Source organism: Callorhinus ursinus, unplaced genomic scaffold (assembly GCF_003265705.2).
Source record: "Callorhinus ursinus isolate GAN/ISIS: 27379988/994484 unplaced genomic scaffold, GSC_fseal_2.0 scaffold13, whole genome shotgun sequence".
NCBI lineage: Eukaryota > Metazoa > Chordata > Mammalia > Carnivora > Otariidae > Callorhinus > Callorhinus ursinus.
In genome coordinates this window covers 48,992,915-49,018,630 of record NW_027397075.1, presented here as the reverse complement: position 1 = coordinate 49,018,630, position 25,716 = coordinate 48,992,915, and the positions used below count along the sequence as shown (strand labels likewise).

Sequence of the window (25,716 nt, the reverse complement as noted above, 5' to 3'; positions counted from 1 at the left end):
GGTTTGGGGCTTCCATGCCCTTTCCAGGAGCACTCCTCTCTCAGTACCGCCATGAGTTCACCAACCCAGAAGTTTTGTGAAACTGGTACTTTTGGGATTTTTTAAAAAAATTTTATTATGTTACTCACCATACATTACATCATTAGTTTTTGTTGTAGTGTTCCATGATTCACTGTTTGCGTATAACACCTAGTGCTCCATGCAATATGTGCCCTCCTTAATACCCATCACTGGGCTACCCCATCCCCCCACCCTCCACTTTTGGGATTTTTATAGAGGCTTCCTTACATAGGCATGATCATTCATTTGATTTCCTGCCTGTCTCCCCTCTCTGGAGAATGGGGGGGTGGGTGGAAAATTCCAAGCTTCTAATCCTGGCTTGGTCTTTCTGGTGAGCAGCCCTCCTCCAGGAACCCACCAAGGGTCACCTTATTACAACAAAAGATGCTCCTCTCACCCAGACAATTCCAGGGGAATTAGGAGCCCTGTGTCAGGACCCAGGGTCAAAGACCAAGTATTAGAACAAAAAATTCTCCCAATGCTCTTATCACAAGAAATTAGAAGGATTTTAGGAGCTCTGTGGGCAGAGACCAATATATGTATTTTCTGTTTCACAAGGAGGTCTCTCTTTGAGAGCTTGGGCAGCTGATGGGCAAAGGGGACAGATGGAAAAGGTGTGTGGGAGAACCCTTCACATATTCTGGCCACTTTCCTGGTCTTTCATGCAGCGTGTAAAATTCAAGAAGAAAAATGATATCTGGGGTTATGAAGACTTCCCCTCCTGTCCCCCTGGATAGATGACAAAAATGTTTTTGTTTTTTCTCTCTTTTATCGCTCAAATCTTTCTGAATTGGCCCTCTGCCTTGGGGACCTTTAACATTTGGGGATTCTACCTGGAGTTCCAGTTTGCTCGTGTCTACCCACAGTAGAGATGTTGTGTATTAACTAGTTTCCTTGAATATGTGCAGATTTCCTAAGCAGAAAGCAAATCCTCTGTGTGGGAGGGCCATGTTAGGGGCCAAGGCTTCCAAAGTGTGGGGGACCATTTTTTTTTTTTTTCCATTTTACTGTGACTCACTCTGTCTTTTTGGTATTCGAGAGAAGCGACACTAATGGGATGCAGGATTTATTAGCAGAGTTTGTAGCTGGGAAATCTTATGTAAATAATTTGCTGTCTAGCCATCCTGTTCTATTACCTTTTTGGTCATGATCTCTAGCTTATTTATCGGCCTTATTACCCGTTTACAACTCATTTCTGCATGTACCTTGTAGAAAATATAGTGTTTTTCCAGTTTGAGAGGTGTGGGGAAAAGAATATAGTTTTTGTGCCTTTGACTTTATACTAGAATGTAATATTTCTTTTTAAAAATTTGATTCTCTTAGCTTCAGGAAGAAAAGGAGAAATATAGAGTAGACAAGGCAGGGAGACAGAATCTATACATGTTTGATCGAGTATATGCATAGGTCTTGAATAATCTGGAGCAACTTCTAGGAAGTAGGTAGGTAGAGGATTAGCCAGAGAATGTTACTGAATTTAGGTTGTTAGTTGGGTTGAGGAGATTCAAAGAATTTAGGTCCTCTTGATTTAATTAAGTCATCTTGAGAGAATCCCTTTTCTTCTGTAGAACATCTCCTTGCTCCCGTCATACCCTGCATGATTTCTAAGGCTTAGATCATGAGGGCCAGTTAAGAGACTAGGAATGATATAGTGTAGAATAATTGTAGTTTGTGCTGGCCCTGTTGATGGCATCCCCACCCTTGTAAGCATCTTCTTTACCTGTGCAGGCTGGCAAAAAAATTGAAGTTTAATTTAAAAAATTTATTATTTATAGAAAAAAAAGTTTTGTTAATGAAAACATTTTATCTTTTTATTTTATTTTTTTGTAGGCTTCACACCCAACATGGGGCTTAAACTCACAACTCTTAGATCAAGAGTCGGATGCTCTACCTACTAAGCCAGCCGGGCACCCCAAAACATTTCATCTTTAAGGAAATGTTGGTTGGGGGATGAGTGTTGTCTTTGGAAATTGTGAGCAGTAAAATAATTTGGTTCAAATTATTTTCGACATAGCAAAACATCTGTTGAAAGATAAAACTATTCCAGTAATTGCTAAGTGAATTATTAACCTGAGTTCATCCAGAGAGCAGTGCTTCTTGGCAGAATTCTTACAAATTAGTTCTCTCTCTCTGTTTTTTTTTCTCCTTTGGAGATTTATAGGCATTAAGGTGAGCTTGCTGCCTTTGAACATGCAGGGAAACATTTCTGGATTCAAGTGTCTTACAAAGGTTTTCTCTGTTCAGAGATAACTTTTGCTCAATGTGATGAGATCTTAGGTATGTTCTCAAAGTAAATAATATGAGCATAATGCTATTTAGGAAATAGATACACAAAAGTGTCTAGTATTTCTGTTATATTTCTTTTTTTGAAAAATGCTGGGTATGAGGGTAAGGAAAACCGTAATATACAGTACATTCAGCTCCCTATTGTCTCCTCTATCTGAGGGAAAAAAGAATTATGGTAATGAAAAATACAGCTTGGTGGGTAAGGTAGATGATTTTCTGTTTGGGTTTGAAATATATAAATTGAGGTACTTGTGAATGTGACACACTCACTGCCTTCATTATTCAGTTCTAGAACCTCCTTGGACTGACCTAGCTGGTGTTTTGCTCCATTTTATTTTCCTCCACTGAATAGACTTATTTCAGAATAGTGTTCTTCAAAGTGAATTATTTTCGTAGTGGGTTCTGTTATATAGCTGGAGCTGGATTGCAATCAGAAGAAAAATTCCTTCTGAGGTGTGTTGATTAAGATTCCATTGCAGACAGTAGAACCCACACTAGGCAGTTTAAGCAGAAAGGAATTTATTGCAGGAATGTAAGGAGATTTTAGAGTATTCAGAAGGGCTGTAGGGACAGGCATGAAGTGAACTTCCAGGAACAATTCCCAGAGCAAAACCGTGGCATCTGCCCAGGTCCCAGCTTGAGTGGATAGTGCTGGGGTGCACTAGCCAAACTGCCCACAGGGTAGCTGCCACGCCTCTGGGCTGCCTGGACCCTGGAGTCACCACTGATGCTGCTGCAGGAAACAGGGGCCTCTACCACTGTTCTTTCAGGAGAGTCTCACAGCCTATACATCTTTATGTTCTTACACCTTCCAAGTCATTGTATATTTGTTCATCAGAAGCTGGGGCGCTTGCAGATATGCTAGCTAGCTGCAGAGAATTCTGGGAAATGTAGTTGTTTTGCCTTCTGACCTCTAATGTTTAGGAAGTCATGCTAGAAAAGGGTTGGAAAAATGTTGATTGGGCCAGTGGGCAGAATCTGCCATCCAGAGCCAATATTTTATTTTGAGGAGAAGTTTAGGATGGTTGCTTCCCATGGCATTTTATATTTTATTTTATTTTAGTGAGGTAGGAGGAGAGAGAGAGAGAGAAAGGAGTGAGCACAGTGGGGAGGGGCAGAGGGAAAGGGAGAGAGAGAATCTAAGCAGACGCCACACTGAGTGCGGAGCCTGATGCGGGGCTCCATCTCATGACCCTGAAGGATCGCCACCCTGAGATCATGACCTGAGCCAAGACCAGGAATTGGACACTTAACTGTGCTACCCAGGCTCCCCTCCCATGGGGTTTTAGATGTTGCAGCTTTTCTGAATGTTCGTGTTTCCCTTTTGTTAGCCATGGGTTCACTCCTTTTCAGTCCAGTTTCTAGAATCCTTCTTCTTTCCTTTCTTTTGACTGGGTTTGGGGGATCTTGAGCCAGTCACCTCTCTCAGATTTTATCTATGAGTGTCTGTCTGTTTCAGGATATGAACTTAAAAAATGTGAATTTGTGTTTCCGGGGCTATCAGAGTAAAATAATTTATTGTTTATTACCAAATACATACATAATACAAATCACTCTATGGGAATCTCCACCCATCCTCCCTTCAAGGTTCCAGAGAAGTGTAGAAATGAATGTCAGATTTAACTCTATTGAGTCAAGCAGTTGAACATTCTAGCTAAAAATTCTGGAGCTGGATGGTGGTTATGGTTGTATAACAGTGTAAACGGACTTAATGCCACTGAGCAATACCTTAAAATTTACCATCTTAACCATTTTTATGCTATATGTATTTACCACGTGAAATATGGACTTAGCAGCCTAGGATCTAGGGCTTTAAAATCAGGCTTTGTCATATATTGGCTGTTGGACCCAGGGCATGATATTTAGCCTCACTGAGGATAGTTGACTTATCTTGCTATGGGCGGTATCCTACTACATACTAAATATACTGTAGTAGTTTCTTCTCAGTCTGGGAAAGAGGGCAGGCTGGATGAGTGGTGGACTTTCTGGAACAGAGCAGGCAGACAGGGTGGAGGCCTGGATTGGTACATGGGAGGGTGATGGGGGATCAACTGCTTTCCTAAAGGGTGGGCACTTGGTCAGAACTCAAAGTCTGTAGGTAGGTGACTAGCATTCTACTAGGGTTTGTTTCCTTTAATCTGGAATATAACTTTTTTTTTTTTTTTTTTTTTTTACTCTCAGAAAGGAATCTTAGACATCATGCTAGTTTATCCCTTCATTTTACCTGTAAGAAGGCTCAGGTCCAGATAGCCAAGGGACTTACCCAGGTTTGTGCAGGAGCAGAAGTGTGATGAGAACTTAGGATGCCTGATTGCACTCCCCCACCATTTTTAAGGCTCACTGAATGTTGGGCATTTTTGACACAAATTTGGTTAAGTCAAGGTTCTTACTCTCAAGAACTTGCCATTTTTTCTTCCTCGAGAGAAAATACATGAATTAACTGTAATAAAAAGCACTAGGATAAAATCCACTATGATAAAGGGGCTGGAATGGAGATGTGAATGACAGAAGGGGGCACAGTGAGGTCCATTTGGAAGAAGGTAAAAGGCATCACACTTGAACCAGCATCTCTGTGGTTATGGTGGCATTAAGGAGGCACCCTCTTGGTTGGACACCATTTGGCCGGATAGTGGGGTGCATGTATGCACACATGTGTGTGTCTATCTGTCTGGGCGAGGCAGGAGAGTCCAGGTAGAGTCAGCACAAGTAGGAACATCTTGGAAAAGGACTTCGTCTTTGGTAACAGGCCTGTGTTTGAAATCCTGCTCTCCCCTGTACTAATTTTGAGCAAATAATTTGCCTACTCTGACCTCCGATTAACTCATCTGTAACACAGGGTTAAAAAAAAAATGACTGGAAGGGTTGTTGGGAGGTTTTCATTGGAAAATACATACCCAGAATATTAGTGATTTATATGAGAAGGAAAGGTCTCATTTATACAAATATATGTGGTTGAATGACATCCCTGTGACCTCTCCTGCCTTGCAGATTTTCAGTGTCTAGTGTGGGGGGTTGGTGTTGGTTCTGCGAGTTCTCCAAGGCAAGGAATACTCATAGGGTTTCCCACAGTCCCTAGGATAGAACTCTGCTCTCTGTATGGGAAAGAGGTAGTTAGGAATACCAGGCCTGGGGCCCTTTCTTTTGAACTATCCTGTGCTTTAGACTTCTCGGTTTTGCCTGGTTGCAGATTGAAAGCATCAGAACGAATAACTGTGTGTGTTAACTTATTCATCTAAAAAAATTCTTGAATCTAGGTGCTCAGAGCTTTCTATAGTGTGAAGGATGATGGTGGTTCAGTTTGTAAATATTAGGTGGTCCACTTTAGTGTGTCCCTGCCTGGGAACCATATGAGGTGGGGTGGAGCTGCTAAGGGTCCTCTGGGGTGACGAACATTTAGCTGTAGGGAGGCATAATCAGTGTTAGATCTTTGCTACTCGCCATGTGGCCCCTAGGCCAGCAGATGGCATCATCTGAGAGCTTGTTGGAAATCTAGAATCCCAGGCCCCATCCCAGAGATAAGAATCTGGGCCAGAATCTACATTTTAGCAAGATGTGTAGATGATTTGTGTGCACACCGAAGGTTGAGAAGCACTGATACGGAACATGGGATGTGGATGACCGTCCCTTGGAGTTCAGTCTCCCCTTTGTGGAGGAGCCGTCCTGGTTCTGTCTGGCTAGAATGTATCCCCCAGTCTATGACTCACTTCGAGAACTGAAGAATAGTTTTCAAATTGACTAAGAATTGCAGGGTCGAGAAAGGAAATGGGGAAGGAACAAAATATGAAAAAATTGTTCTTGATTTGGGGCTCTACCATTTGCCTTGAATTGTGTGATTGAACTCAGCTTCTGTAAAGTTTTTGCCTATAAAAGCAGGCGAGTCAACATTTTTCTTACCCAAATCATTAACCACTAGTTATTGGCCATCTTGTTCTGTTCATTGGCTCAGCTTTTCTGTCCAGTTATTTCCTGTAGGTAAATATTTTAAATGGAGAAGGACAGACAGGAGAGAAATGTTTTTATTTCTTTTAAATGGATATTTTCTGAAAAGGAATTAATGATGAAAGACTGTAATTTTTGTTGATGGGGTTTAACCAGCACAGGGTGTTCAGTAATCCTGGGCCTTTTGGTGGAACATAAAGGTCTTTTTGGTTTCTTATATTTTATGAGATATCATTTTTCTGCTAAAAAATTAAAGTTGGAAAAGTTTTGAAGCATAGGTAAGCCTGGGGTTCTGAATTTTAAGTGTAATTCTTAGTGTTTAAGAACATTATATTTAAAAAGGTAACATGTTGGAATATTTTTGAGGAGGAGGGAATTAAAAAAAATTTCAAGCTTGGCTTTCAGTGTTTTTACTTTTATCCTTGTTACAAAAATGGCATTTTCCTAGCATGACATCATCACGTGACCTTTGAGCCTGTTTGCCTTTATTTAGTTAATTTACTCTCCACTAGTTTGAAATTTTTGAGATGGGGAAACGAGCTTTGGACCGGGGTCAAGAGCCAGGTCAAAGGTTGGAGTTCTCTGCTCTGCTGCTGCCTTGGCTGTGGGGCATGGGCATGTCCTGGGCTCTGATATCGTCATCTCTGAATGGAAGGAACTGGACCAGATCCATGATTTTAATGGGGATGGGGGCTCTATGAGCAGGTTGTGTGTGTATCAGGATCTTGAATGTGGAGAACAGATGTTATTTGATAATGTCAATACTGTATTTATTTGGAAAATGGAAAAAAATATTTAAACAAGTGGCACCATGTAAAGCATGATACAGTCTTGCTGGATAGCATAGGATGGGAGTACATGGGACTAACAGTTAGTGCAGGTAACAATTTTTAGTGAGTGCGGCGTGCCAGGTACTGTTTTAAACTTTTGGTATATATATGTTCTCATTTAAACTTCACAAACCCCGGGGCACCTGGGTGACTCATCAGTTAAGCATCCAGTTCTTGATTTTGGCTCAGGTCATGATCTCGTGGAGCCTGCTTGAGATTCTCTCTCTCCTTCTCTGCCCCCACCACGCTCTCTCTCTGTCAAATAAATCAACAGATCTTTAAAAAACAAATAGCAAAAAGCCCTCACAAACCCCTAGATCAGTAATGTTATCATATGAGCAGATAGAACAGAAAGGTAAAGCATCTCGTTTGAGATATCATAACCAGTATACGGGTAGATCTGGGATCTAAACCAAAACAAGTTTGCAACTTTGGCTGCTAGGTTTCCTGCCTCTGTATTCACAGTCTGATAGGAATCAAGATAAATTCTATCTACAGTTTACCTTCTGGAAAAAGAGTTTTGTAATATGTGTAATTGTATGAAATTGCCCCTCAATCCTCAGATGTAAAAAAAAAAAAAAAAAGAGGGCGCCTGGGTGGCTCAGTTGGTTAAGCGACTGCCTTCGGCTCAGGTCATGATCCTGGAGTCCTGGGATCGAGTCCCACATCGGGCTCCCTGCTCAGCAGGGAGTCTGCTTCTCCCTCTGACCCTCCCCCCTCTCATGCTCTCTATCTCTCATTCTCTCTCTCTCTCGGATAAATAAAATCTTTAAAAAAAAATAAAAAAAAAAAGAAAGAAAAATCACATATTTTCCTTTAAATCCAATTAAAGATCTGTTGGCAGACTGGTGAATTGTTCAGTATCAGTAGCACTAGGGGATTCCTTCCCCACCCACACAATTTGGCTAGAAAATCCTGAGGATCTCAGATCCCCACTTTATCATGGTGGTGCCAAGATGCTCACTGGCCAACCCTGCATTGCCCATTTTAGAGTGGCCAATCACTGTTTATTCCTTCCATATGCACCTTGGCCACCATGATCTCCCTGGGGCTCCTGAGGCCAAACCAAGGCTTTTGGGTGTTAGTTCCCAGCTGTTCACCTGTTCAGTCTTGCCAGAAGTTTTCACCTGCCTGGTACAAGTCCAGACACAGGGTGTTAATGGACACACAGCTTCCTGAAGGGAAAGGAAGCATATCTCTCATTCTTTCATCCTAATCCTATGGGGAATTGGTTAATTTCTCTATCAAATTATCCTCCTGCCTGAAATGACAGCAAGATTTAACGCGATTGACCTTAAGCAATTTTATTAGCATCCAATTTGCATTTCTCTTGTTCGCGTGGCAAACCTGAGATAACCTCAATTCATTGCTTGTACTATCTCTGTGACACTGGGTACATGAATTGAATTCTTTAAACCTCTGTTTCATCTCTTATAAAATGGGAATAATAATGGTTTCTGTTCCACAGAGGGTCCTCGGGGATCCACTCTGACCAGGTGCTTATTTGGAGAATGGCAATGAGACCAGCCAAGCTGGAGGGAAGAGTCCAAGTGGGTGGGGCTGTGGTGGCACTCGGGCTGGAATGTATAAATGCCATCTTATGGAGTTTGGAGTCACATTGGCCTTCTTTCTGGTTGTTTTATTGACTGGAGTTTGTGTTCTAAGAGGTTCGAAAATCCCTCTGATTAACTCCTGTTTCGGCCTATTTAGGACCCGACCGACTTTGAGTGGAACTTCTGGATGGAATGGGGCAAACAGCGGCTGGTGCAGTTTCTGTTTGGCCACGTGGCTGTGTCTCAGCTGGCCAACATGCTTGCAAGGAAGGTATGATTATGTGCCTTATTTCCTTTTAAGCTGCTTTCTTTGCTTTTTGAGAGGAAAGAGTCCTGAACTGGGAATCAAGAGATGCAGTTATTAGCCTTGGATGCCTGGAAAAGATGAGAAAGACTTGCTGATGATCAATAAGACATTTATGATAAAGGTTTCATACATTCTTATCCTGTACTGGCTTCCTCCAAGTTATTTTTAAAACTATCGAATATGAAAGTTTTAGAATAAAACTAACTACAGATGGTGCTAAGATCATACCCAATCAAATGATCTTATTAAAACAAATGCTTGTTGAGGACCTGTGATTTCTCATACAAATTCAGAAGAAAGTAGAGTGAATGATATCATTAAATGGGAATAATTTTAATGTCAAATAATTTATGCCACGGTAGCTGTTGTAGATCAGAATTCCAGTAGTATTTTTTATTCTTACCCTGGCCTGGAGTGGAGAACAAGGGCTACTTCAAAGGGCGTGTTTGAGAATTGCTTTTGCATGCAGGAGGATTGAAAGCCTCTTGATATGTTTAGCTACCAAGGGATCTGAGATCCTACCAGGAGGATCTTTCTGTAGTGGAGGGGCAGACTTTGTCCAGTGTCCTCTGCTATATGCTTCTTGACTCTGTAGATTCCTAATTTGAAAAAAATGAGTCTCTGCTTGGAATCTACGTAGTAAAGACAATAGAACCAAAAACTGACTTGGAAGTCAACCCACAAAAAATGTTTGATCCTTAGAGGTTCATGGAGGTGAAGAACCAGAAGAAGCAGGAGCCTCTGGGCAAGAGACACCAGAATGTGAGACCAAGAAAACAAGACGTGCCATGTGGTTAGAGAAGTGAACCTGACTTGGGCTATTTTTTAGCTGTTTCTTGAAAATTGGTACTTTTTAGGCTTACTTCTCATCCTGGAAGATAGAAAATCCCAATGGCACATTAACTTTCTTTGCTTTAAATATGATATTGACTACTTTTTGTACTCAAGTGGTTTCCATCTTCTAAAATGGTGAAAATGAAAATCATTACTGTCGAATCATTGCTGTCAGATCTTCATACATTAAAACACTTCCTAGGATTTTCTAAGCAGACCCAATAATAAATAATACATGTTTGGGGTATCCCTGGCTAGTAGGGATTATATAGGTACCCAAGCCCTCATTAATGGGTTTCTTTTCTTCCACACATTTCTGTTTGGTGTTTTTTTTTTTTTAAGAGTTCAAGTTTTCTAGAAATTTAATATTTATTTGTTTAACCAAGATTTCTCTGCCCATAGGTAAATGACTTTGCCCCTATATCTCTCTTTTCCCATATGTAAAATGAATAGCATAATACCTGTCACTTTTACTTTGTGAGTGGAAGGTGAAATGTCGAGGAGGATTTGTGAAATGTGTCCAATCTTACTACTACTGCTGTGGGTAAGGGTCCGTTGTGGTGTAGCAGAAGAGTACTTGGTGGTGTATTAGGTCCTGGGCTTTCTCACTGATTAGCTTTATAACTTTAGGAAAGCTTTTCACCACTGAATTTTAATTCATCAATTTTCTGTAGAGTAGGGATGGTGAGACAGTACTATTCCTTTTTTAACCCCTTAAAAAATGGGGAGCTTCATCTGTTAGAAATGTCATTGAAAAGTAAGGGTGAGGGCACCTGGGTGGCTCTGTTGGTTAAGCATCTGCCTTCAGCTCAGGTCATGATCCTGGGGTCCTAGGATCGAGTCCTGCATCAGGCTCCCTGCTCAGTGGGGAGCCTGCTTTTCCCTCTCCCTCTGCCCCTCCCCTCTGCCTGTGTGCTCTCTCTCTCTCTCCCCCAAATAAATAAATAAAATCTTTAAAAAAAAAAAAAGTAAGGGTGAAACATGGAAAAGGGTGAAACATGGAAAAAACATACAAAAGAAATGGCAGATAAATGCAAATATATCAGTAATCACAATCCATGTAAATGGACCTAATCCCCACCCATATCCCCCAGAAAAAGATTGTCAGACTGGATAAAAGAAAAACAGAAATAAAGGAAAATAAACAAAGAAATAAAAACAGAGTCCTGAGATATGCTTCTTAGCAAGATCTACTTAAAATGGAGGGACATGGAAAGTTTGATAGTAAAAGGATGGGAAAAGATGTTCCAAGCAAATCTAAGACTCTCTTCTCCCCTGGTACAGTTTTATCAATGGCTGGCAAAGAGCATTATTAGAGACAAAGAGTTTTATTGTTTAATGATAAAGAGTTAATTGGGAGGGTGCTCTAATTCTAAGTTTGTTTGCTTTAAGATATATAATGCAAAGTTGATCAGTACCGTAAAGATAGATAAATATATGATTATAGGGAGAGATTTTTCTTTTAAGGTTTTATTTATTTATTTGAGAGAGCGAGTGCCAGAGAGCACGAGTGGGGTGAAGGGCAGAGGGAGAAGCAGACCCCCCGCTGAGCAGGGAGCCCGATGTGGGTCTCAGTCCCGGGACTCCAGGATCATGACCTGAGCTGAAGGCAGTCGCCCAACTGACTGAGCTACCCAGGTACCCCTATAGGGAGAGATTTTAACATAACTGATGGCTAATTGATAGATCATGTAGAAAAAACAAGGAAAAAATAATAAGCTTGATATAAGAAATATATGTAAATTGTTACACATAACAACTAGAGAATTCATACTCTTAAAGAATACAGAATATTTATAAAAATTAACCACATATGGGGTTGCCTGGGTGGCTCAGTCATTTAAGCATCTGCCTTCAGCTCAGCTCATGATCCCTGGGTCCTGGGATTGAGCCCCACTTTGGGTTCCCTGCTCAGTGGGGACTCTGCTTCTTGCTCTTCCTCTCCCTCTGCCCCTCTCTCCCTGCTCGTGTTCTCTCTCTCTCTCTCTCTGTCTCAAATAAATAAAATCTTAAAAAGTTAATCATATATGGATCATAAATTTCAACAAATTTCAAAGTATTTTCAACAAAATTTCAAAGTATGTGTTTTATATAGGTTACCCTCTTTAATCCCAGTGCAGTTAAGTTTGGAAACCAATAACACAAGATGACCTGAAAACTCTAATTCATTTAGAAATTAAAGAGAACATATTTTTAAATAACTTGTAGGTCAAAAAAGAGATCGTACTAGAAATTAGAAAATAGTTAGAAATGAATGAAAAAGATGTGACATATCAAAATTTGTAGGTGTGGCTAGAATGGTACTTAATTGGAAATCATAATCTTATATTAAAAAAGCAGGAAGGCTGAAAAATAATGAACTAAGCATACAACTTAAGTTAGGACAGAATAGAAGGAAAGGAAGGAAACAACAAAAATAAGAGCAGAAATTAATAAAATAATCAGTGGCAATATTGGTCAAGGAAAAAGAAAGTGCACAAATAAGCAGTATTAGGTATGGAAAAGTTGATGAAAAAATATAGTAAGAGGATATTTTGCTAGCTTTACACCAAAAATCTTGAAGACTTTAGCAAAGCAGACACATTTCTAGAAAATACAACTTACTGAAACTGACTCATGAAGAAAGAGACCACATTGTGCTATCACCATGAAAAGAAATTGAATCACTAGTCAAAAATCTATTTGTAAAGAAAACACTAATAATATACCAATTCTGCCAAAAATCCAAGACACAAATGGCTTAAATCTTTCCCACTTTTTCAGAAAAGAGAAAAAGAGGGAGCCTACCTTTTATGAAAATAGTATAAAATTGATACCAAAATCAGAGGATATGCCCTACCAGTTATTATGACTTATAAAGATACGATAATTAGGACATTGTTGTATTGGCGCCAGGGTAGACAAGTAGACCAGTGGAACAGAATGGAGTTTAGAAAACACCTGTGTATAGATGGAAACTTGTTTTGTGACAGAATTAGCATTTTGGATCTGTGTGGAAAAGATGAAGTGTTCAATAACCAGAGGTGACATAGTTGTTTAGCTATGTTAAAAATAAATGCACACTTATCCTTTTTTTTTTTAAAGATTTTATTTATTTGAGAGAGAGAGAGCACATGAGAGGGGGGAGGGTCAGAAGGGGAGGCAGACTTCCTTCTGAGCAGGGAGCCCTTTGCGGGACTCGATCCAGGGACTCTAGGATCATGACCTGAGCTGAAGGCAGTCGCTTAACCAACTGAGCCACCCGGGCATCCCCACACTTATGATTTTCAAGGTAGATTAAGGACTTACAGTGAGAAAGTATATCATTTTTAGAAAGTGTGAGGTAGTGTATCTGTTAATGTTAGGGTTGAGAAAGAGTTCTTAAGACACAAAAAGTACAAATTGTGAAGGAAAAAATTGATGTTTAACTACATTAAAATAACTTGTCAGTGTATAATCATGTGTAATCATCAGTGTATAATTGTGTACATCTTTGGATGTATCCAAAGAGACAATGAAGAAAGTGAAAAAACAAGTCACTAATAGGTCATTTACAAGCTGACAGAGGATTAGTATTTAGAATACATAAAGAAATTTCCTAAGAAAAAGACAAATCACCCAATAAAAAATGGCTCAAGATGTGCAAAGGAATTTGCAGGATAGGAAACATAAATGACCAGTAAACTTAGAACACATGTTCAACTTTATTAGTAATCAAACAAATGCATCTTCAAACTCTATCATTTCATACTTTCCAGTGGAGCAAAGACAAACTCCTGATTGTATCAAGTAATGGCTACCTGAACTCACACGGAGAGCTTGTGAATATATATTTTTCTTTGTAATACAAAGAGGTGCATAGCCCGTAGCTGCAGCGCTAATTCTTTTTTTTTTTTTTTAGGAGAAAATATTTGCAACATGTATTGTTTTTTTAATTATGACCAAATGGGATTTATTCCAGGAATGCAAAGTGGCTTAACATGTAAAGATTACATCAACATATTAATATAATTAACCATATTAGTTAATTAACCATCTACTAATATGGTTAATTATATCAACACGTCAATGTGATCTTTTTTTATTATTATTATGTTATGTTAATCACCATACATTACATCATTAGTTTTTGATGTAGTGTTCCATGATTCATTGTTTGTGCATAACACCCAGTGCTCCATGCAGAATGTGCCCCTTTAATACCCATCACCAGGCTAACCCATCCCCCCACCCCCCTCCCCTCTAGAAACCTCAGTTTGTTTCTCAGAGTCCACAGTCTCTCATGGTTTGTCTCCCCCTCCGATTTCCTCCCCTTCATTCTTCCCCTCCTGCTATCTTCTTCTTCTTTTTTTTTTTTTTAACATATACTGTATTATTTGTTTCAGGGGTACAGGTCTGTGATGTAACAGTCTTACACAATTCACAGCGCTCCCCATAGTACATACCCTCCCCAGTGTCTATCACCCAGTCACCCCATCCCTCCCACCCCCCACCCCTCCCCCGCCCCCCTGTTTGTTTCCTGAGATTAAGAATTCCTCATATCAGTGAGGTCATATGATACATGTCTTTCTCTGATTGACTTATTACACTCAGCATAATACCCTCCGGTTCCATCCACGTTGTTGCAAATGCAAGATTTCATTCCTTTTGATGGCTACATAATATTCCATTGTATATATATATATACACCACATCTTCTTTATCCATTCATCTGTCGATGGACATCTTGGCTCTTTCCACAGTTTGGCTATTGTGGACATTGCTGCAGCGCTAATTCTGACATATTCCCTGGAGAAACTCTTGTTCGCCAATCAGGGGATGAGTCAGGACATTCATTGCGGTGATGTTTATAATAATGAAGAACCAGAAGCAATGCAAGTATCCATTATGGGGAAAAGGATGAATTGTAGTGAATTTATTCCATAGAAAAGAATGAATCGTAGCTATAATTGTCAACATGGATGAATTTTTGGATCACAGCATTGAGCTAATAAGGCAAGTTGCAGAGGATTCCATCAGATATCCCATATAAAGCTCAGAATTGTGCAAAACTAAATGATACATTCACATGTATGCTTACAAAGACGAGATAACTATTAAAATTCTGGATAGTAGTTATATCTGGTTGGGATAGGAAGTAGATAGAAGAATTGGGGGAGATGCAGACCCACCCCTTTTTTTCATTTGACAGTTTATTTTAATTGAGGTCTAATAGACATATGGCCAGCACCCTCTAAAGCACTGACAGAGCCTTGTCTTTCTGAAGCTGGTGGCAGGCATGGGGGTGCTGTTCTGCTGTTCTTTATACCTTACACACTTTATAAATGTTCCTTTCTCTGTGTTTGATTTTTGATATACTTGTAACTGCACGTGTGGAAGAATGAAGTAGGGCAGAAGGAAAGCTGAGGGTGCCCTGGGCACAGAGAGTTGTTCATCTTCTGCCTTCCTTAGGACTCTTGCACATGCGTTGGGACTGACTAGGCCACATCTGATCGGTCTCCTTTGCCTCTCACTCTGTTCTTGCTAGTTCTCATTTGCTTCCTGTAGATCAGTTTCTCTCTAGCTTTTGTTCTTATTTGCCCCCCTTCTCCCTCCCTGAGCCTATTTATTTATTTATTTATTTATTTATTAAAGATTTTTATTAGAGCACATCAGCGCACAAGAGGGGTGAGGGTCAGAGGGAGAATCAGACTCCCCGCTGAGCAGAGAGCCTGATGTGGGCGGGACTCAATCCTGAGACTCCAGGATCCTGACATGAGCTGAAGGCAGATGCTTAACCAGCTGAGCCACTCAGGCGCACCCCTACCAGCCTAAGCCTTTTTAATGTAATTTTTCCCAATTGTGACTTCCTTTACTATGAAATTTTAATACCACAGATATACTGTTTATGTACTATATGCATGCCTGTGCTTTGTGCATAGAGTGGGGTTTTCTTGACTCCAAGAACCAGCCCCCAAACCCCAAGCGATCTGGCCCCTTAGAGAATGCAAGATGTAGATTAACTTTCCAGATGCTCCACCTCCTTTCCAAACTTCCTCCATTTTCAGCTGCTATTTTGCATGTACCAGCATCAGAAATATACCTAGTTTAGGATCTAGATGTTCCTCCATTTAATTTGCTTGTTACTTTGAGTTAAGACTCTTTTTAGGCAGTATTCTGAGTTCGTAAGACTACTTGGGTGAATCCCAGCTTTGCCACTTTCAAGCTACGTGGTCTCATAAGCAAGTTAGTTAATATCTTCGAGCCTGGTCCTCCTCTGTGCCGTAGGGAAGGTACTGCCCGCTTCTCAGGGTAGTGGTGAGGGTCTGATGTTTTTCGGGGTTATGCTTGTATAGGATGAAAGCCAAGTGTTGCTGTGGTCTGCTGGTACTTGCTGTGTGCCCTGACTGGTCTGTGTGTGCTTCTGGGAATGGTTACCTCTACCGTGCTCAGGAAAGGAGGCAACTGTCTGGAGGTTCTGAAACCCCTGAGGGCGGAGGCTGTCTGTTCAGTCGTACCTACACTCCTCCCATGCCTGTCTTTCTCTGACCCTCTCTCAAGCTTGTGTTGAGTTGTGGCAGGGGTGTGGGGGGGGATTGAGAGACACAGCCCCTCGGGAAGTTGGGTGAGCACACAGAGGACGCCAAATATTGATCTTGATTCTGGACCTGCTGCCGTGGTGGGTTGGGTGCCTGGGAGGAGGGGGGGGCCACATCTGCCTCGGGGTGTCAGGGAAAGCTTCCGAGGAGGTGCCTTTGAGCTACTATGGTTTGAAGGAATGGAAGTGTTTGCTGCTTCCAGCTTCCTGCATCTCCTTACCAGGCCTGGGGGGACAGGGGGACCCGTGGCCTTTATATCCGCAGAGCACATCCTATGCACAGTCAGGGGGAGGTGTTCTTCATAGAGTTTGCACCGAGTCATCTGTGTGTGTGTCTCTCCCGTCCCCTCATCTCAACCACAGGCTGATTTGTGCAACAGTTGGTGGGAAGGGTTCTGCTTGTGGCAGGGACACAGGGCTTTCTTTGTCTGCGTTGGCTTGGCCCCGATATTTAGGTATGAACCACAACGTTGGCCCCATTAGCTTTGTGCTTTCACCACCTGGACTAAGTGTTCCAGATGGTGGATGTTTTTGGGACTTACTCAAGGTGGAAGATTTGGGCTGCAGCTGTCTTTTATTTCCCCATTCTCGGGGTGGGGGGTGGGGGGGGTGTCAGGGGCTGTGGACAGACAGCACTAGCTGGGAAAGCATGTTAACATCTGAGCTGTTCTTGCTGTTCCAGTCCTTATGCCCTGAAGTATTCTCCATCTACTATCTAATCTTGTCTCTTCCTTCATGGGTCCCACCTCCTCCCAGAGAGAGGTAGGTTTTATGTTCAAAAGTGTGATTGCATTGCTCTTCTCTTCCCACCATGATAAGTAATACAACTTTCCACTGAGCTCCTTGGCCAGGGTTAAACATCTTTTCTCTGGGTAGGGCTCTCTCTCTGGGTTTTGGTGAGACTGCATCAGAGGTTGGGAGGGGAGGCTGAGTAACGGCTCAGAGCTTGGCTGTGGGTTTGTTATGATTGGATTGTGCGTTGGGTGGGTCAGACAGTTGCCTCCTTTCTCGAACACCCCTGTGGCCTTGCCACCACCTGAGACATTGTGTTCTCTGCCCTCGGAACTAAAAATATCCCTGTGTGAACCTTTTGAGAAGGCTGGCCTGGTGTGGGGGCTGATGGTGGCCCTGTTGCTAACCACAGAGCAGAGTTTTCAGTGTACCTCTGACTGGCAGAACCCACCTCATTAACATTGGGCCCTGACCAGCTGAGCTCAGCAGCCACAGGACTGAAAAGTGCGGTCCCATGGCGCTGGCTGAAATGAGTAAACTAACCTCTGGAAGCCTTTGGTGAACAGTGTTCCCTGCCAGCATAACTGAAACCACACACCTAATGGGAATCTCGTGTGCTAACCAGACTCGTCTGCCTCCCTCCGTGCTTAGCTAAGGAGGGATGAAATCTGCTTTGTGTAGGCCCGCTGGTCTTTGCTCCCAGGAAAAGCAGGCTAGAATGTGGTTGTTTGGACTCTGGGATGGTTTTGGGTTTTTCTCTTTGGGGAGATATACATATACATATATATTTTTTTTTTCCAGTGGCAGCTGCAGTTGACTATATAGTATATAATAAATTATGCCATGCATAAGGATTATTGATCGATTCTTTTTATTTATTTCTCAAACAATGCCCCCACGGAGTGGTTTCTGGGCAGCTGTACAAAAAGAATTCATAGACAGCGAAGTCTGGTAATGTTGCCAACAGGAGCCCTCGCCGAGGCTTTGCGCTTTCGGCCTTCCCTCCGGAGATAAGCTGGTGAGGGGGCCATAACCCTCGTAGCGCTCGGTGCCCACAGTGCAGAGCAAGCTGGCGCGGGAGAGAAGGATGGCAAGAGGGGCATTGCCAGCCAGCTCTTCTGGGGGCGGGGTCCTCCATCCCGATGAAGGAGATTTGAAGAAAAGGAGGGCGAGGCCCTAGTTTTTCTTCAGCGGTGCTGATTTCAGCCTCGGAAACCCGCCGGCTCAGTTGGTTAGTCTCCCTGAACCCTCCTGGGGGAGAGGCAGCAGGTCCCACTGCACACGTCTGCCTTCCTAGCGCGGTGTCTGTGCCCCGTCAGCTGTAAGCTCCTCGAGGTGTCCCCCAACGCGAGCCGAGTTGGAAGAGACCCCTGTGAGTGGAAGCAGGCAGTAGGCGGCGAGTCGGGAAAGGACTCCCTTCCATCTGCGCCGGCAAAGCAGCCTTTGTTCATAAAGGGGTGACCTTGGAAAACAGCTTTTCCTGTTAGTCGAAAAAACAGCTTTTCCTGTTAGTTAAAAAACCCCCAGATGTTGGTACTAACTTCTTGTCACCTGTTAGTCCTAACTACCGGCTTAAGTCCCAAGACTGGGGGAAGCATATCCATCCCCCAACTACTCCAACATTCCTTCATTTATCCGGTGTTTGTGAGACGCTCGCTGTGTGCTCGGTGCCATGTTAGGTTCTGGGCTTATGTTACTGTAGTTTGAACAAGATGGGATATTGGCCTGCGCAGGGGGGCTGTTGAGCAGAGGGTCCGCTCAGTGTACACACTGGGGGAGCTGTGGGAGCGGAGGGCAGGTGGCCGTCCTCGTTCAGGCTGCGGCAGGATGCGCTGTGGCCCATCCAGAAGGCTGCTGCACTCTCACTTTGGCTTGATCTCAGCTGCCACAAAGATAGTTTCTTTCTTACTGTTCGTAAGACTTCTATTTATTTATTTTTTAAAGAGATTTTATTTATTTATTTGACAGAGAGAGACACAGCCAGAGAGGGAACACAAGCAGGGGGAGTGGGAGAGGGAGAAGCAGGGAGCTTGATGCGGGTCTGGATCCCAGGACTCTGGGATCATGACCTGAGCCGAAGGCAAATGCTTAACGACTGAGCCACCCAGGCGCCCCTTGTTAAGACTTTTAAAAGTTTTGTTTCTCTATCTGCCTTTTCACCTTCTATTAGAAACTGAAGAGCCTGGAGAAGGGCGAGTGAAGGGGGTCAGGACAGTCCTGTGTCTCAGCTAAGTTCACCCAGCTTGTCTTGTTCTCAAGCTTTGGGTTGCTCACACTTTGATACCCTCTATTTTGTTATTTTTTAAGATTTATTTATTTTAGAGACAGTACAGGAGTGTGGAGAGGGGCAAGGGGAGAGGGAGAGGGAGAAGCAGACTCTGCACTGAACACAGAGCCCAGTGTGGGGCTCGATCTCACAACCCTGAGATCCTGACTGAGCCAAAACCAAGAGTTGGACACTCAACCAACTGGACCACCCAGGTGGCCCTGACACTTGGTGCACTCACAAAGCTCGTTTAAAGGGTATCAAAGAGGTACTAACTCTACACACACCTATTGGACTGGCTCAGATAAAACAGTGACAGCACCAAATGCTGTCAAGGATGGGGATAAACTGGATCACTCATACCTTGCTTGTGGGAATGCTGTTTGGCAGATTTTTCTAGAACTAAATGTGGAACTACCCTGCAACCCAGCAAATGCACTTTTGGACATTTACCCTGGAGAAATAAAAACTTATTTTTACACAAAAAACTGTACACATATGTTTGGGTCGGTTTTGTTCATAGTAACAAAAAATTGGAAACCCATGTGTCCGTCAACAGCTGAATGTGAAACAAGCCTTGGGACATCCAGATGATGGCATCCTGCGCAGTAAGAAAAAGGAGCAAAATGTTAATACCGTCAGCAACTTGGGTGAATCTCCAGGGAATTATGCTGAGTGAAAAAAGCCAATTCCAAAGGTTACATATAATTTTTGAAATAAAATTTTGGAAATGGGGAAGATATTCGTGGTTTCCAGAGGTGAAGGTTGTGGGGTAAAGGGGGTAGGAAGGAGGTAGTTATAAAAGGGCAGCCCAAGAGATCCTTATGGCGTTGGAGCTGTTCATGGTCTTTACTGTGGTGCATCCTGAGCCTGTACATGTGATACAGTTGTATAGAACTAAACACACGCGTGAATGCACACACAGACACACATGGACACAAATACACACACACGGACACAAACACACACACAGACACAAAAAGGAGTATAAGCAAAACTGGAGAAAGGTGGATAAGTGTGCTAGATTGTAGCAATGCCAATATCCTGGTTGTGATATACTGTGGTTTTGTAAAATATTACCATTGGAAGAAACTGTATAAAGTGTGCATGGGGATCCCTGTATGTTATTTCTTATAACTGCGTGTGCATCTATAACTATCTCAAAAATCTCCAAAACACTTATCAAATTAGAATTTGAATTTCTAAATTAGAAACAGCACAGCCTAGCATTAAATTGAGCTCATGTTTTATTTGTGCACTTGATCAACATGATTCTTTGTGCCTTCTTTTCAAGTGACCAATAATTCCCAGTCCTAATCATCACTTAAACGAATTTTTAAAACTTGAGCTTGACATGGATTATGTGTGTGATCAAAACTGTTTATCTGCCCAGATTGCCCTGAGAACTCAAGGGGTGAGGAGAGTCTTGTCCTTCTAGTGAGGAATCAGAGGTACTGTTTTGGAATAAAACATAACACATTTTATTTTATTTACTTTTTAAAAGATTTTATGTACTTATTTTAGAGAGGGAGTGAGTGGGAGGGAGAGAGAGAGAGAATCTGAAGCAGATTCCACGCCGAGCACAGAGCCTGATGCAGGGCTCGATCCCACAACTGTGAGAGCACGACCTGAGCCGAAACCAAGAGTCGGATGCTCAACCGACTGAGCCACCCAGGTGCCCTATAACACATTTTATTTTTGAAAAGTTAAATAGTTCCTGGCATATTTGATGTCAGAGGCTTAATACCTGATTCTTAAGTATTTTCACTTAAGAGGTAGACAGAAGTTTGAAAAATATATAAGCACTTTTAGAGTAGAAATAGGTGGAACAGGGCTGTGTTAGGCCTTTGCATATGAAAATGGTCTTTGAAACACTTGGGAAAAGCCCCCCCCCCCCGCCCCAGAGAAGCGGACCATCCCTGATCCTACTCGGGAAACGCCCCCCCCCCCCCCAGAGAAGCGGACCATCCATGATGTTACTTGCTGGTGGGCAGTGTTGCTCTTCAATTTCCAGCTGATTCTGCCAGTTCCAGACGCGTGTGGACGGATAGGGGCTGCAGGAGCTGTGTCCTAAGGGCTGTATCGATAGTGGGGACTATCCTTCTCTGATACCAGAGGACAAGGCACGGTTGGCTGATCTTGCTGTCAGGAGTTTAGTGGGGTTCTAATTTATATAACAGTTTTTTTTTTTTAAGATTTTATTTATTCGACAGAGACACACAGAGAGAAGGAACACAGCAGGGGGAGTGGGAGAGGAAGAAGCAGGCTCCCCGCAGAGTAGGGAGCCCGATGCGGGGCTCGATCCCAGGACCCTGGGATCATGACCTGAGCTGAAGGCAGACGCTTAACGACTGAGCCACCCAGGCGCCCCTATAACAATTTTTTTAAATAGATGATGATTTTTGCCTATTTTATATCTTTTCCTTTACATCACCTGTCTGCCATGGAAGTGTGTGGTAGAGCTGCCTCTCCCCGCTGGGGAGAAGGAGTGTGTGATATGTGGGATACTGGAGAACGTGAAGGTGACATTAGAGCCTTTTCTGTGCCGTCTTGGAACGGTAGTACTACATGTTTGTCTCTCTGTCCTGTTGGGCAGGAGGAAGACGGTGGGGAATGAGAATTTGGGGCAGAGTTGTGTGCCTGGACGGTAGCTTTGGTGAGCACAGTTAAATTCATCAGAGAATCTCGTTCAGCTTTTTCCAAATTGAAGCCCCTTAGTCTGTGGTTAAGTTCCCAAATGAAAGCCGAACAAGCTTCTTCCACATAGATCAAATCATGCTTAATAAAAATGTGGCTGCGTGTATGTGTGTAGCCCATGGAAAAGGATCCCTGGTGGTAAATCCTGTAGATCGTGTTGGAAAAACCTTTTTTTTTTTTTTTTCATTTGTTAAAACCAGCTCTTAAAATGGTCTTTGGCAACCTTGTTTCTTATAATTGGACTCTGGCCAGAGGTGAGTGTTTGGGGGAAAGTTTGAAGCAAATTTATGGGACTGTTTTCTGTGGGCAGTAGGATGGAAAAATAGTAAAACTGAACTGCAGATCTCTCTGATTTTCTTGGAACTTAAAACTGGCTGACCTAGTCACTCATTTAAAATGCCCTCTCTTGGGCTGGAGTGTAGGTTTGGGAAAGGATTGTACTTTGACAATATTTTGGAAGAGTTAGCATCTAAAAATGGGATTTACAGTTCATGGTCCACATCTGTCTTTGCCTTAAAGATTTGTTCTTGTTTTCACAAGAAGACCTAAATTCAAGCATTCCCCACTTTTCAACTTGGTATATTCCTGGAAACCACATTTTTAAGTGCACACCAAAAAGACTCATCATATTCCCCTATAGGAATAATAATGAGTATTTGTAGTGTCCTTACTATGTATGCAGATACTGTTGTAAGCATTTACTGTGCATTAACAATCCTCATAGCAAGTGCATGAAATAGATACTGTTATCCTAATTTTACGTATGAAAAAACTGAGGCACAGAGTAGTTAAGTCACTTGCCTGGGGCCACACAGCTAGTTAATGGGGACACCAGCATTTATTTTAGGCAGTTGGACTTCAAAGCTTGAGTAATTAAACCACTATAATATGTTGCCTCTCAAACAATGTTAAAACATTATTGTGGTTTTTAAGTAAAGATTTACCATCCAGATATGACCAAGAATATATCGTAAAAGCAAAGGTATGTTTATTTATTTAGTTGCTCAATGCCAGTAATTACAAAACTTGATAATTTGAATAATATTCTGATTCTCCTAAAATGGGAATGAACGTGTCCATTGGATTGATTATGCAAAGGCCTCAATATTGTATAAAGCAGGTAAAATATGCTTTTTCTGTGACATTGGTTTGACTGTTTGTAAACAGTATGCTGGTAACATACCGAGATATTTTCATTTAAATCTCTGGTTTGGACTTTAGAAAGCCCCTCGTGGTTTGAATGGCCCAGTTGTCTCAAGGAGACTCCTGAGAAATGTGCACCAATACTTTCTTTTACCTTCACTTCTGCAGGATAGTGTATGTAGGGGCCATTGTTCCAGATTAGTAGTTTTTCCCAACTGTTCTCTGGCTTCCATAGGGTCTGCTGAAAAGTCAGCTAAATATCTTGTTGGGGGGATCCCGTGGTCTGGGTGGCTTTGGCTGAAGGCAGGAAAGTGACTCCTTGCTTCTGGGTGGATCTGATGGAGTTCTGGGGTTAATGGGGAAGGTCCCTCTGAATCCCGTTTGTCTGTGTTGCACTAAATCCCCAGGGTGGTTAGAATGGTTTGGTTAATGGATCACTAAGCATTCTGCTCTTATATGTAGAACCTTAAGCAAATACCCATGAGCTCACTCTTTTCTCTTTTCCTCCCTGCCCCCTCCATCTTTCTCTCTCTCCCTGGATCCCTCCCTGTCTGCAGCACAGACCCTGGATCCTGGGGGCTTATGGAATATGGGCCTCCTGGTGTGTGCTGGGGGCCCACGGCACGGCCATTATTTTTCTCCACACCCTCATCTCCTTCTGTGTAGCGCAGTTCCAGTCGCTGGTCCTCACATGGCTCTGTTCTCTCCTCCTGCTCTCCACACTGAGGCTGCAAGATGTGGAGGAAGTTAAGGTAAGTGTCGCCGTTTAACCCTTGGGAAGGAGAAGCTGTCTTTGGCAGTGCTTCCATTGGGTAGATGTCTTTCTTATGTTTCAGCTAAGAGTCAATTGAACCGTGGTAGGGGTCCCCCTAGTGGCCATGTGCGGTTGATACATGTGAATCCTGGTGTGATGCATTCTGCAGTCTTGTCTTGGATCTGACTATGTCTTAGCTCTCTAAGGTTGCCCAGGGTTGACCTTGTACCTCTTCTCCCAGTTTGGTAGGCATGGGTGGTGCCAGATGTTGGAGAAACAGAGGGCAAGGAACAATGGGAAAAGAAAGCAATAGTCTTCTGTACATTTAATAAAAAGTCATCTGTAGAGTGCTCTACAATTTATAGGAAAATTTCACATTCCTTATCTCATCCAATGCCCATGATAGCCCCTGAGACAGATAAGGCAGGTGTTTTCCTTGCCCAGAAAATCTTAGGAAGTTTTGATATTCTTTCTTTAGTCATTGTGGAACTGAAATTCCTGTGGTATCTTTATTTTTGTTCTCTTGTTCATTCACTCATTCGTTGGTTCAAATGACAGCACTTGGCAAGGTTGTGGAAAAGAACATGAAGGGAAAGATGAGTCAGTGGATGACCTGGTTCCCCTGCTTTTCTAGTAACTGTCTTTCCTACTCTTGAGACTGGAGGCAGTCATTTAACCCGAGTCTCAATTTCATCATTTCGAAAATGAAAGTAATAGGTGCTCTGACTTCCTCACGGAGTTGTTCTGAGGCTCTTATAAGATGATATCTGTTAAGTGATTTTGTAAAAATTGTAGCCTTTTGAAAATTCGATTATTTTTTCTGTTATACTATCTTAATTTTTCTTCACTCTCACCAACAGATTGGGGCTAACACTAAGCACATGTGTTAAAATCCAGACTTAAGAAAGTAGGGTAACAGCTCCATCTTTTTTTTTCTTTTCTTTAAATTTTTTTTATTATTGTTATGTTAATCACCATACATTACATCATTAGTTTTTGATGTAGTGTTCCGTGATTCATTGTTTGTTCATAACACCCAGTGCTCCATGAAGAACGTGCCCTCTTTAATACCCATCACCAGGCTAACCCATCCCCCTACCCCCCTCCCCTCTAGAACCCTCAGTTTGTTTTTCAGAGTCCATCGTCTCTCATGGTTCGTCTCCCCCTCTGATTTACCCCCCTTCATTCTTCCCCTCCTGCTATCTTCTTCTTCTTTTTTTTTCTTAACATATATTGCATTATCTGTTTCAGAGGTACAGATCTGTGATTCAACAGTCTTGCACAATTCACAGCGCTCACCATAGCACATACCCTCCCCAATGTCTATCACCCAGCCACCCCATCCCTCCCACCCCCCACCACTCCAGCAACCCTCAGTTTGTTTCCTGAGATTAAGAATTCCTCATATCAGTGAGGTCATATGATACATGTCTTTCTCTGATTGACTTATTTCACTCAGCATAACACCCTCCAGTTCCATCCACGTCATTGCAAATGGCAAGATCTCATTCCTTTTGATGGTTGCATAATATTCCATTGTGTATATATACCACCTCTTCTTTATCCATTCATCTGTCGATGGACATCTTGGCTCTTTCCATGGTTTAGCTATTGTGGACATTGCTGCTATAAACTTTGGGGTGCATGTACCCCTTCGGATCCCTACATTTGTATCTTTGTGGTAAATACCCAGTAGTGCAATTGCTGGATCGTATGGTAGCTCTATTTTCAACTTTTTGAGGAACCTCCATACTGTTTTCCA

At 42.3% G+C, this 25,716-nt stretch overlaps 1 protein-coding gene across 4 annotated transcripts in view; it reads left to right on the top strand.

Moving 5' to 3' along the window:
* HHAT (hedgehog acyltransferase) overlaps positions 1 to 25,716 on the top strand; it is a 330,834-nt gene that overhangs the window by 41,369 nt on the left and 263,749 nt on the right. For 3 of the 4 annotated variants that reach the window (XM_025877896.2, XM_073900235.1, XM_073900234.1), the window contains exons 5-6: positions 8,823 to 8,936; positions 23,758 to 23,952. In XM_025877896.2, coding sequence (XP_025733681.1) covers positions 8,823 to 8,936; positions 23,758 to 23,952 — 309 coding nt within the window. The remainder of the gene's footprint in view (positions 1 to 8,822; positions 8,937 to 23,757; positions 23,953 to 25,716) is intronic. The other variant, XM_025877897.2, reaches the window with a different exon arrangement.